General features: G+C 49.4%; 1 protein-coding gene across 1 annotated transcript in view; it reads left to right on the top strand.

The window, feature by feature from the left end:
- LOC106805121 (RNA-binding protein 38-like) overlaps positions 1 to 12377 on the top strand; it is a 43760-nt gene that overhangs the window by 25660 nt on the left and 5723 nt on the right. The window contains exons 2-3 of the mRNA XM_014806603.1: positions 1181 to 1313; positions 2630 to 2690. Of these exons, the coding sequence (XP_014662089.1) occupies positions 1181 to 1313; positions 2630 to 2690 (194 nt within the window). The remainder of the gene's footprint in view (positions 1 to 1180; positions 1314 to 2629; positions 2691 to 12377) is intronic.

Below are 12377 nucleotides of genomic sequence, written 5' to 3'. Positions count from 1 at the left end.
ATAGATAGATAGATAGATAGATAGATAGATAGATAGATATATAGATAGAGCAGACACGCGTTATCACATAATATTTATATATATCATAAAATATTTATAAACATAATAATTATGAATGCGGCTATAATGTATTTTGTGTAAAGGAAAACGGACTTTTCCCAAATTACGAAACTGCGGGTTACACATACGCACGCAGCGAGCTCATTGCAAATAGCGAAATACGAACAGATGCGACAGGTAAGCAGAGGCTGACGACCCTCATTACGCTGTCCGTTTCTCTGTTTACCATAATCATGCTGGCCCCGGCAAAGCGAACACACAAAGAAGGTAACACATGTCGCCCGGGATAATCAGTCTGAGAGAAGCGGTCGCGATTTATATACGCAATCGATAGACTAATGGGCAGGTAATGCGTGCCGAATGGCTCCGTGCTCTGATGCTTTAATTCGCACCTGCTGGAAATGTACAGCACACGCGCGTGGCGGTGGCCGCCGCTGCTGCTGCGTTCCCCTAGGACCGTCCTCCGAATCGCGATTTCGTAGGCGCATTGTGCATAGAACGACCTCGTATGCTGTGATGATGCGGGATGAGGGGATGGTAGGAGAAGGGGGAGGGAATGACGAAAACTCATTGGAAAGTCGCTGAGTCCTTGGTTTCGCGGTCCTATAGCTGTGACACGCGGTTTAATTGACGCTGTACTTCTCTCTCACCTACACTAATAAAGTTACTACACGTTAGCAAAGTATGTAAGAGGATGCGTCCAGGACGACATAGTTACAGTTTCTGCTGATGTGTTTCGCTAATCGCCACACACCTCGCGAATTTCGAGCAGCAACACGGCACGCATGCGCCTATTCCACACGCGAGCGTTGTGTGCGTGACGCATGCGCTTAGTTACGCACGGATGTCCTTATTTAACATGCACCCAATCGGACGGTCATAATCAGGAGGAACTAGAAACATCCGCTATAATTTTTTCTCCCACAGCCTCCGTGTTTTCCCACACACGAATTGTATTTATTATCTTGCACACTAGGTGCGTTAACTACACAAGACACTAGCTATTACATATTGCGCGGTGCTATACTTGAACTTAAAATTGTCATGTGCGACACGTTGCGTTTTTCAATAAGTGAAGTGCCACCCCATCTTAAAGGCTCTATTTCAATTTGCACTGCAGGTCACCATGGGAGATAGGACGGCGGCTGAGAGGGCATGCAAGGACGCAAATCCAATTATAGATGGACGGAAAGCAAACGTAAACCTCGCCTATATCGGTGCGAAGCCCCGAGGAAACAGTCCGGGTAGTCCTGGTAAGTGCCCCCTCTATTCCTACCTCTCGATTACAATAATTATGTAGCTTTAGTCGTTCGCGCCCTGGTCGTATGCGAGCAAATTGATAAACTCAGGCGTGAAAAAAAGCATTTTTTTCAGTTAAAAAAAAGAAGTATGTTTTGATAGAATATACTAGGTTACTAAGTACAACGAGGTAACTATGTATAAGATAACGAAACTACGTTGTGCTGAATAATTTAGTGATATTGGCTTCGGAATGTCTGCCTCTCTGTGTGTGGTTTGTCTCATTCCGATGGTATCTAGTCACAAAACACGGGCATAAGACCTCTCGTTAATCTAGAAAAAAAGTTCTACCGCTTTATGCTAAAGGTCGTGTGCGAAGGAAATACCGCTAGCGCCATCTATAACCATTCCCGCACGCTTCAGCAAACCGCGAGCTTCGACTCCTCCCGTTAGAATTTCAGTTGAAATATATGCCTCCGTGCGTGCGTGCGAGCGAGCGTGGGCCAACGTGAGTCTCGGGCACAGTGGCTGTGCAATGGCCGCCAGCGACCGGCCCTGCGTGCCGCGTACGAGTGCAGCGGGGATGTCCCCGCTAAAATATTAAAATCCATCAAAACATCTGTCACGCAGCACAAAAGCGGAGAGCAGCTGCGTGACTATACATTTACATGTTGTCATTTTCTTTGTATTGGAATACGGGCGAGAGCCGAGCACGCCGGTGCGTTTCTCATCGCGTGGAGCTCGCCACGCGCCATCTGCCGATCGTTGCAAATCTGACTTCGATCAGCGACGAGCATAGCACAGCAAGCGGCGCGTTTTTTTAATTATTTATTGTTTTTGTTCTCTAAATTCGAATCGGTTAGGTTTCTGTGTAATTTTTTCGCCGGTATTGACGCTGCGCAGAAATTTATTTTTTCATTGTTCGGCTGCGAGATACGGTCGTGGATGCAGACGAACTAAAACAAGCAGCAGAGAGCGCGCGCATGTGCCATGTGTCATCATATAATACTGAACGTAACCGAATATTATATCAAGTATATATATATATATATATGTGTTATTAACCATATAAACCGTTTGTGTGCCCTCGATATTATCATAGATAGTTCATAATAGAAAATTATCTATAGAAATTATTAATATAAATAGTCTATTATGGACTATATACATAGCAGTTGTTGTGCTCGTCTGTTCAATCTACCCTCTCTGTTTCCTTCATTTCTCTTCGTTCAATATAAAATTTATCTTTTACCTCGCGCCGTCTGTGTAAGCACGGTACGGCGGGGAATTGATCTATGTGTGTGTAAACATAGCTTCGTTCGCGTTTCAGTTCTGCCCGGAGCCGTACAGCTACGAGGTGGATACCCGGCCTATATCTCCGGACAATACGGGTGAGTACGATCATTGAGAATCTTGTGAGCAGCAGAACAGCAACGCGTTCGAGCTTCTGTTATCTCTTATTTCATAGACGCTTATGTGTCACCGACGCTTCGTAATACGCTTGTGCGTGCGTGCGTGCATGCATGCGTTCGTTCGTTCGTTCGTTCGTGCGTGCGTGCGGGCGCGCGTGCGCCCGTGAGTGCATCAGGGTGCGTGTGTGCTCGAGTGCGCGCATGCCCGCGCATGTGTTTTCTTGTTCTTACACGATACTGGATATATGCGCGAGTGTAGTTATCGTGTTGTAAACGACGCTTGAACCCGGAACGCCTATAGAATTTAACGCGCATAGGAAGAGATACGATGACGGTTTCCGGGGCAACGTATTTATTTAAAGCTGTCACGTCACGCGCGTTCATAGCCGGCGGCCATGTTTGTTTACCGGCGAACGAAAAATGTTGTAGAATTCGCAAATCGGCGGTTCGTTAGGCGCGGGCTTCCCTCCTTATGTGCGGTACAGGTTCCCACGCGACGAACGGCCTAAACCAGATACGCTTGCCACATGGCTCGATGGCTCTTGCCATTACGGTCTGTTTCCTACAGCTGGGTCTGCTAGCTGATGCACGTAAAGGACCCTGACATACCAAGATACTGTTGCCGATAAAGCATGCGTCTAGCGCTGGGATGGCGGGCCATAGGTCCTTCTCCGGCAGATGCCTTGATGACACCCGCTGGTAGCAAGGTTCTGTTTAGTGAAATATTGACAGGGGTACTCAAGCACACTCTGCGCAGTCCTTTCAGCTTCTTTCAAGGTCTGATAACAGCCATCAGGTTAACGTGCGAAAAACGCCAAACCGCCGCGCCGTCGCACAGCAGTCTACATAACGCGCCCTCTGTCCGTACTTGAAGTGACGTCCATCTTTCTACAGCGTGTGCCTCTGACATGTGAATTCGTAATAATTGAGTGCATACACGCCATGCCGGCCACATACGATGATACGCATGCAGCGCTCGCAATAAGATCAAATCTGGTGCCAAAAGCGTAAGAAAAAGAACATCCACCTATATGTAAGAAGTAAAGATGTAAATGGCTTCAGTAGAGGCGATAAACCGGTAAGCAGTATACACCAACCCCCCTTATAGGCGACGAGTAAAGCTCTCTAGTAAACCAAGCAAGACAGTAAAAGAAAAGCAAAACAGTAAACGTATTACTACTGCTAGTATACATGATGGCACAGCATGAAGGTGACGTAATGTTGCGCGCGCGTGCACGCGGGGCGTCCGGCCAACCCCGCTGATGATCATTCTTCCCCGTCATCACGTCTGTCGCACACGCACGCGCGCATGCTGACGGATGGGCGCGCGCCGCACGTGGCGCCAGCAACGCTCGTCGGCGCGTAGACCGACACCGCACGTCGCCGCGGCCGGTAAGAACTACCGCGCCACGGAGACGCCGGGAATCGGTCTAACTCGCGCGCCGACATCGCCACTCGTAGCCTACTCGGCTGGTCGATGCATCACGCGCGTGCGGACGCCAGAGTGACGATGCTCGGCCGAATACGGCCGCTGCTGGTCAGCGAAGCTGGGACATCTGTCGGGCGGCCCAGCGGGCGGCCTGTGCTCGCCGCATCGGCCGAGCATCTGGTCAGTATTTTATCCGCGCCGCGTATTTTGCTTGTACGCCGCGCGGCGAGCGACCGCTAGCTGAGCGTGCGTGCTTGATTCGCGTCTGTCCGCTGCCTGGCGCGCGAGCCGTCACGAGCGTCCGGTCTCCCTGTGCGCGGGGCCAGGAGAAGGAGGGAGAGGGAGGGGAGGGAGATAGAGCGGGAGAGGGAGGGCTGGGAGAGATTAGGGGCCAGTTGTTAGAAACAAGAGTTAGCATTTGTTTTAACGTTAACTTGTTCCCCGTACACCGTTGTCGGGCACAAAATTTAGCCTTAGCGTGCGTTTAATATTATTATATTAACATGTTCTCTGAGACCGTTGTTAGAAACAAAATTAGTCTTAGTATCAGTCCTAACCGTAATATTCTCGTAAACCGAACCTCCATACACTGCGTGTGTGAAATGCGTTACTTCGCCATGTTTCTGTCAAGGGCCTATGCGAAAAAGGTATTGTAAGTTTAGGGTTGAAGTTCTATGGCGAAACTAGGGAGTGAGCTTTGGTCGCTGACCGACGGCGATCCCTACCCTCTCCCTGCTTGCGGCCACACCGCACTAACAAACTGTACAGAGCAGGACAGTGTGTATATATCATATACCCGGGGGTCGCCGCCCAGCACTTCTAACATTAAACAGTGTGTAAGGTTTAATAACGGTCATGGGTTGCTACCCTGTACTTCTATAACATTCTGCCCAGTGTGCATATAATATCCTAGAGGCGTCCCAGAGTACTTCTAACATTGGATAGTGCGTAAGGAGTAATAGTAACTCGTGGGCTGGTTGTCACCGTCCGCGAGAAATAATGTCCAGGGAGTGCACGTAGAGTCACAAGCGTGTCGTAATAATATATATCATTATCGTAGGGAATTCCCTAATATCTACTTTTGATATATATATATATCAAGAGCTAATAATACCTAGAGTGTACAACGGAAAAACGGGAAAATAGTGCTATTTCACGACATGATTATTCTACTTTGCCTGCGAGTCTAGAATAATATTATGGTACTGCATTAAGCAGAATTCTTTGCTCTCTAAAACAAGACCAACCGCTTGTCAATACAATACTCCTAGGCTGAGATATTAGCTCCTAAACCTCCCCTCCCACAGGCATCACAGCGCCTCGAATCCACATCATTCAGCAACCTACACGCCTCTAAGCATTTCGGCTATCGGTTTCCGTCACCGCTTGGAGCGCTGAAAATTGATGTCACATGCCCAAATTTGGTACTATTACAACACCATATAGTAACTGAGCTGCATTGTAAAAACTTAATTAAGAAAACATTGCCGGCTCCATCATGACGGGCATTAGCCGTGCTAGGAAAGATAATGGGAGATAAGGGCATAGGCGATGCTCCCGAAAGTCCGTTCATTCATAAAGTTATGGCGGAAAAACCGAACTTTCACGAAGCAACCTTAGAGGCGTGTAGGTTGCTGAATGATGTGGATTCGAGGCGCTGTGATGCCTGTGGGAGGGGAGGTTTAGGAGCCAATATCTCAGCCCAGGAGTATCGTATTGACAAGCGGTTGGTCTTGTTTTAGAGAGCAAAGAATTCTGCTTAATGCAGTACCATAAAATTATTCTAGACTCGCAGGCAAAGTAGAATAATCATGTCGTGAAATAGCACTATTTTCCCGTTTTTCCGTTGTACACTCTAGGTATTATTAGCTCTTGATATATATATATATATATATATTGCTGGAGTGCAAAAGCTATGGCATATTAGATGTATAAAGTCGTAACTATTGAGGAGGTTTTACACAACCAGACTTTGGATTCGGTTCCGTCGATACGACGTTGACGATGGCATATACCCAGCGTCTGCACCCAATAGAGGACACCCTCATTTTTTGCCGTACACCTCGCGCGTAAAATTCTGTCTGCATGGCAGATGAGACGTTGTAACCATTACCCAACGAATACGAGCCCACGGTTATGCACTGATAATCGTTTGATGATGTACTAATCCGATGCTATATGGTACTCCTGGGATACGGTACTCATACACAGATGATACAGTTCTCACATCAGCGCCACCTCGATTGCGGGAAGGAATTTCTCTAGTCGGAAAACATCCCTGACCATTGTAGAGAGAGAAACTGCTTTTAACGCGTATATTGCCATATCATGCAGGACGAGGTCAGCTGTTCTCTCGCCAAATACGCTTCAAGATTTTCCGAAGTGTTGATGGAATCGTCGTTAACTGTTGTGACTTCAGATGGAAAACACCCGGCCTGCCTTCTCGGCTCTACTTAATGCTTTACAGCGTCTACTAAGCAAAAGTTTGTTGTTTCTGTGGGAAGTCTGTAACGACGAGGCTCCCGCATCCCGTGTAAACCGGCGACGGAACGATGATCCCGCTCTGATTTGCATACGCGGAAACAGATGCCGGCGACTCGAGGCGGAAAAAATCAGTATTACAACCCGCTGCCAATAAAACCTCGAATCTAATTTCGCCGTTTGCGCGCCTAGCGTGTAAACCTTCATCCCGCGGCTTTCGCTTTACGTGTGCCGTAAGGCGCGGCGTCTTAGCGAACCTCTGTACGCACGCACGCACGCACACCCGTACGCCTGCACGCACGCATACACGCACGCACGCAAGCGCGCGCCCACTGGTGTGCAACGGTGTCAACGCCGCAAGAAACGAAAGCCGGATCCAGGAATGCTGAAGGGTTAGATGAGAAGCCGGGGCATATGGAATACGGTAAGCGGAGAATAATAAAATTACGATAAACACGAAGCAGAGGAGGTTCGGGTTGGGTAACTTGGGTTAGCGTTGATATAAAGTTAGAATTTCGAACAATTTCTCCGACCGTTCTCGTAGTTTTCCCGACAGTTGCTATACTGGTATTGCTGGCGCAACATCAAGTGTTTACAGTAAGGCTTAAATGTGTCAGAACACTCGTACGCTGCTACTTTCACCAACACATGTGCAACGATTGAAATTGCTTTGTTGACTTCTTGTTAACGTGATTACATCAGGAGTGTTTAATATAGATATAGCTATATTATACATTCCTGATTACATGTTAATTGTATAATATAAATACTTGCGTAAAGACGCGGTATCGGTTTAGAACCATGCACTTACGTCGCAGAACGAGATACAGTTTTGTCAGAATTATATGCACTTGTGCCTGTGTCACTATTTTCACAGGGCTTGTCGCCAAATAGAAGAATACTAGACTGTGCTATGTACATTGTTGCAACTCGGTGGATTCTAACCTAACTATATAATTTCTATTTTAAAGTGGTTTATTCTATCTAAAGTTTTCTAACCAAGACGTTCTAACTACGACAAAGTTTTACCGCATATTGAGTTAAAACTACAGGCCTGCCGTCACATTGGATGCGAACCCATGGATGCCCCTTGTACTCCTGGATGCCCTCTATATCCCCGGATGCCCTTTGTACCCCTGGATGCCCTCTATATCCCCGGATGCCCTCTGCATTCCTGGATGCCTTTTGTACCCTCGGATACCCTCTTACTCCTGGATAACCTCTGAACCCCTTGATCGGCCCCTGGGTGCTCTATCTACCTTGGATGCCCTCTCTACCCCTGGATGCTCTCTCTACCCCTGGATGCCCTCTCTACCCCTGGATGCCCTCTCTACCCATAGACCACCTCTTACTACCCCTGGATACCCCCTGTATCTCTGGATAGTTTCTGTACCCCTGGATCGGCCCCCAGGGTGCCTTCGCTACCCCGGATACCCTCTTACCCCCTCTTACCCTATGAACTGCTTGATTGGCCCCCAGATACCTCTCTACCCTGGGATGCCCCCTGTACCCCTGGATCGGCCCCCTAGATACCCTCTCTATCACTGACGCCCTCCCTACCCATGGATCCCCTCTTACCCCTGTATCCCCTCTTACCCATGGACCCCCTCTTACCCCTGTATCCCCTCTTACCCATGGACCCCCTCTTACCTCTGGATCCCCTCTTACCCATGGACCCCTTCTTACCCATGGACCCCTGGATCCGGCTGCCCTAGATACGCCTTTCTCAACCCCGGAGCTCCCTGAAATGCCATGGATTCGACCCGCGGCCCTAGATACCCCCTCTACTCTGGATGCCCTCTGACCCCCTGGATCGGCCCCTAGATAACCTCTCTACCCCTCTGAACCCCTGGATCGACCCCCTAGATACCCTCGCTATTTCTGGATGCTCCCTGAACCCCTGGATCGGCTCCCTAGATACCCCCTCTACCCCCTCTACCCTGGATGCCCTCTGAGACCCCTAGAGAAAAAGGAAAGAAACAAGGACAAAAGGAACTGAGGACCGAGAACAAAAATATCAACAGCAGACAATAGGAATCAAAGACCCTGGATCGACGTCCCGGGCGGGGTGGAGCACCCCTAGATTACACCCTCTACGCTCTACCCCTGGATGCTTCCTGACCCCTGATCGAACCCCTAGATACCCCTCTACCCCTGGATGCCCTCCGACGCTCCTCGTCGCCCTCTAGATCCCTTCTCTACCCTGGATGCTCCCTGAACGGCCATGGATCGACCCCGCTAGATACGCGGCCCTCTACCCCTGGACGCTCTGAACGCCCTGATCGGCCCCCTAAATACCCCCTCTACGCCCCGTGGATACGCCTCTGAACCCGCTTGATTTCGGCCCCTCAGTACGGCGGCATCTACCTGGATGATACCTGAACTCTGGATCGGCCCCCTAGATACCTCTCACCTGGATGCTACTGAAGCCCTTGGATTGGCCCTAGATATCATCTCTACCCCTGGATGCCCTCTGAACCCCTGGATCGGCCCCTAGATATTGTCTCTACCCCTGGATGCCCTCTGAACCCCTGGATCGGCCCCTAGATACCCCCTCTACCCCTGGATGCCCTCTGAACCCCTGGATCGGCCCCCTAGATACCCTCTCTACCCCTGTATTCCCTCTTACCTATGGACCCCCTTTTACCCATGGATCCCCTCTTACCCATGGATCGGCCCCCTAGATACACTCTTTACCCCTGAACTCTCCCTCTCTCTCTCTCTCTCTCTCTCTCTCTCTCTCCTCCTGCATGGATGCCCCCTGCTCCCCTGGACCGGCCCCTGCACGAGTCTTACATTGCTTCGCGCCGCCGTAATTGCGTAGCGTCTGCACGTCGTATAGTTAAGCTCGTTAATCAGCTTCGCAGAAATCCTCGCCAGAGTTTACGATGCTGTCGAGAAATATTTAGAAATGCTGTAAACCAAAGCCAGGAAATTTACACAATTTAATGTCGCTTGTATGGTATCGGGCGGTTACGTCGCTGCGGAAGTAAGCTAGGAAACGAACAATGCAGCTGTTCGAGTCCCGACCTGGCGCATTACATGTGGTAGTTCGCGCGCGAATCATTGATTGCGATCACAAATTCACTGACATGCAGACACACGCACGAGGACGGGCGGCGTGAGGTGTTTGGTGTTTGGTGTGTGGTGTGTGGTGTGTGGTGTGTGGTGTGTGGTGTGTGGTGTGTGGTGTGCGGTGTGTGGTGTGTGGTGTGGTGTGTGTGGTGTGGTGTGTGGTGTGGTGTGTGGTGTGGTGTATGGGGTGAGCTGTGTGGTATGTGTGGTGTTGTATATGGTATATGGTGTTGGGTGTGGTGTATGATTTGGTGTGCGGTGTAGTTTGCTGTGTGGTGTGGTGTGGTGTGTGGGCTGGGGAAGATGGGGGTGATCTTAATTTCTTCCGTGGTTGCTGTCCTCCTCGATGCGCCAGGAATATCCCGTATTTGGCGAAGAACGCGTGAAGTGCATCAAAGAGCTGCGCGCAGCTGCTCGGCTCGCGAGCGACGGCCTCTAATAGATTCGTACTGACCGCCGCCGCCGCCGTAGCTTCATACGCGGGGCCGCCGGAAGGTTACGGCAGGCCACGAATCCGCCTCGTCGCCAGTCTATTGGACCATATGCTCGATTTCGGTGATCCCTGCGATTACATTATATAAATTTCGTACCACTTAGTTTATCCTTCGCCCATAAAACATGACCCGGGAGCGGGCTAGCATGCCCGTCACCGGATACTGGCGGGCGCGTGCGGCGTTACCAGGCTAATGGAATCAACGCGGCTTGTCTCTCCGTGCGAGGCGCATTGCGACGCAAGAGAAAGCGGAGGCGGTGAAGACATTCCAACGCGCGCGGAAAAAATGCCTGTTTTGTCATGCCTGTTGGTATCATATGATCGCTCACGCGTTCCGCTTTCTCTGTGTGAGAAAGTCACGAGGGTCGTAAACAAATGGCTTCCTCACAACTCGGTGAACCTAAGCGCGATGTCAGCCATATTCCACTAACCGGTAGCACACGTGACACGCATTAATGTCAGCTGACAGAATAAATCATTCGAAACTGCGAGCAGTAATGTAGATGTGTATTGCTCTCTAATAGAAAGCCAATCTCTGTGGTATTGACGCATATATACACGCGCTCACGGACACGCACACACGAACATACGTATGTACGCACCACGCACACACAAACACATATAGGCCTACGCACGAACACAAACGCACACGCATGCACACGCACACGCACACGCACACGCACACGCACACACACACGCACACTCATACGTACAAACACAAACACACATATATACACAGGAAAACGCACACACGTACATGCACACGCACACGACCCGCGCGCGCTCGCACGCACGCACACACACAGACACACACAACCACGCACGTATACACACACATGCCTACACGCCCCACATACATAGATATACATATGCGTGCGCATATACAAACATGGGCAATATATATATACACTCATACAACTCGGTAACACGTGCCCGCTTCAAATATATACCGACATTGCTACCGATATAAACTGAAGATGAAAAAGGATTTAATAATTAATTCAATAACTAATTACTCACCTCTCTGCGAAAACCAAGTTAGAAAGCGCCTAGACAGTACTATCGAGGCGTGTATGTAGCGTATAAGAGCCCGCATGTGTGAAACCCCACTCGTACTAGTTGTCCATCTTTGCTTCCATCCATCGTCCATACCATCAGAAGTTGATAATAGGTATTCTCTATTATCTACTTCTGATACCATCCATCCATCGTTTTAATCTTGTGCTGAGCGTAAGCTCGCTAACCTCGCTTTAACATCCTGCACGTACATCCAGAATATCGAGATCTTTTCCACTGCCTGAGATAGACGGACGGTCTGGCGGACTAAAGTCAGTCATTCCAATTCACGCTTGCCCGCGATGACTACGTTAGTATTACGTTTTATCTCTGTGGAGCCAAAGTATGAGCTTTATACCCGTTAAACTCTACATTATTTATTCTACAAAGCTACTTTTACTGTTCAACACCAATGCGAAATTAGAATGAAAATTAAATGAGAAAAATTGCGATTGTATTTATGTTTTTAGCGAAGCAGTTTAACTAGCGTCGTATCTGGGGGGGGGGGAGTATTCGTTACGGCTGTAAAACACGAGGATTTTGCAACGCGAATTACTCAGTTATTTATGTCCCATCGTAATCGGTGTTCGGACCGAAATTCACCCCCCCCCCAATCCTTGTTGGCTCGGATTTTCTAAGCATCTACCCAGCCTAGCTGCGCCACTAGTTGTAACAGAGTACGCCGAGCGCATGCTCACATTGTTTGATCTCTGTGGTGAGAATGGATCACACTAAGCTAAAAATCCCAATAAATCAGCAGAAGTTATTGCGCAAGTTTGAGACATTTGCAGTGCCTCCCCCCCCCCGCACGCTCTCTCCCATCCTGATGGCTCAAACGTCCAACGCTGCTGATTGGCTGATATGAGAGTATTAGTACCTTGATATCGCCGCTGCCTCGCCGGCGTCAGTGAGCATCTCCCGTAAGGTATGCTGTCGCTGCAGGGTATTCGCGACTAGAGCGCAGTGTAGACCTTTTCATGTAACTGCCGCCCGAGCGAAGCTACTAGGTTCACCGCACCTCATCGTCACACGCGTAGTTTGCCGCAGACACACACTCACACGTAAGTACGCACGCACGCACGCACACATGCGCTCACACACGCACGCACACACACGCGCACGCACACACACG

The sequence above is a fragment of the Priapulus caudatus genome, unplaced genomic scaffold, assembly GCF_000485595.1.
Source record: "Priapulus caudatus unplaced genomic scaffold, Priapulus_caudatus-5.0.1 Scaffold100, whole genome shotgun sequence".
Taxonomy (NCBI): Eukaryota; Metazoa; Priapulida; class Priapulimorpha; order Priapulimorphida; family Priapulidae; genus Priapulus; species Priapulus caudatus.
This window is presented reverse-complemented; position numbering and strand designations above follow the sequence as displayed.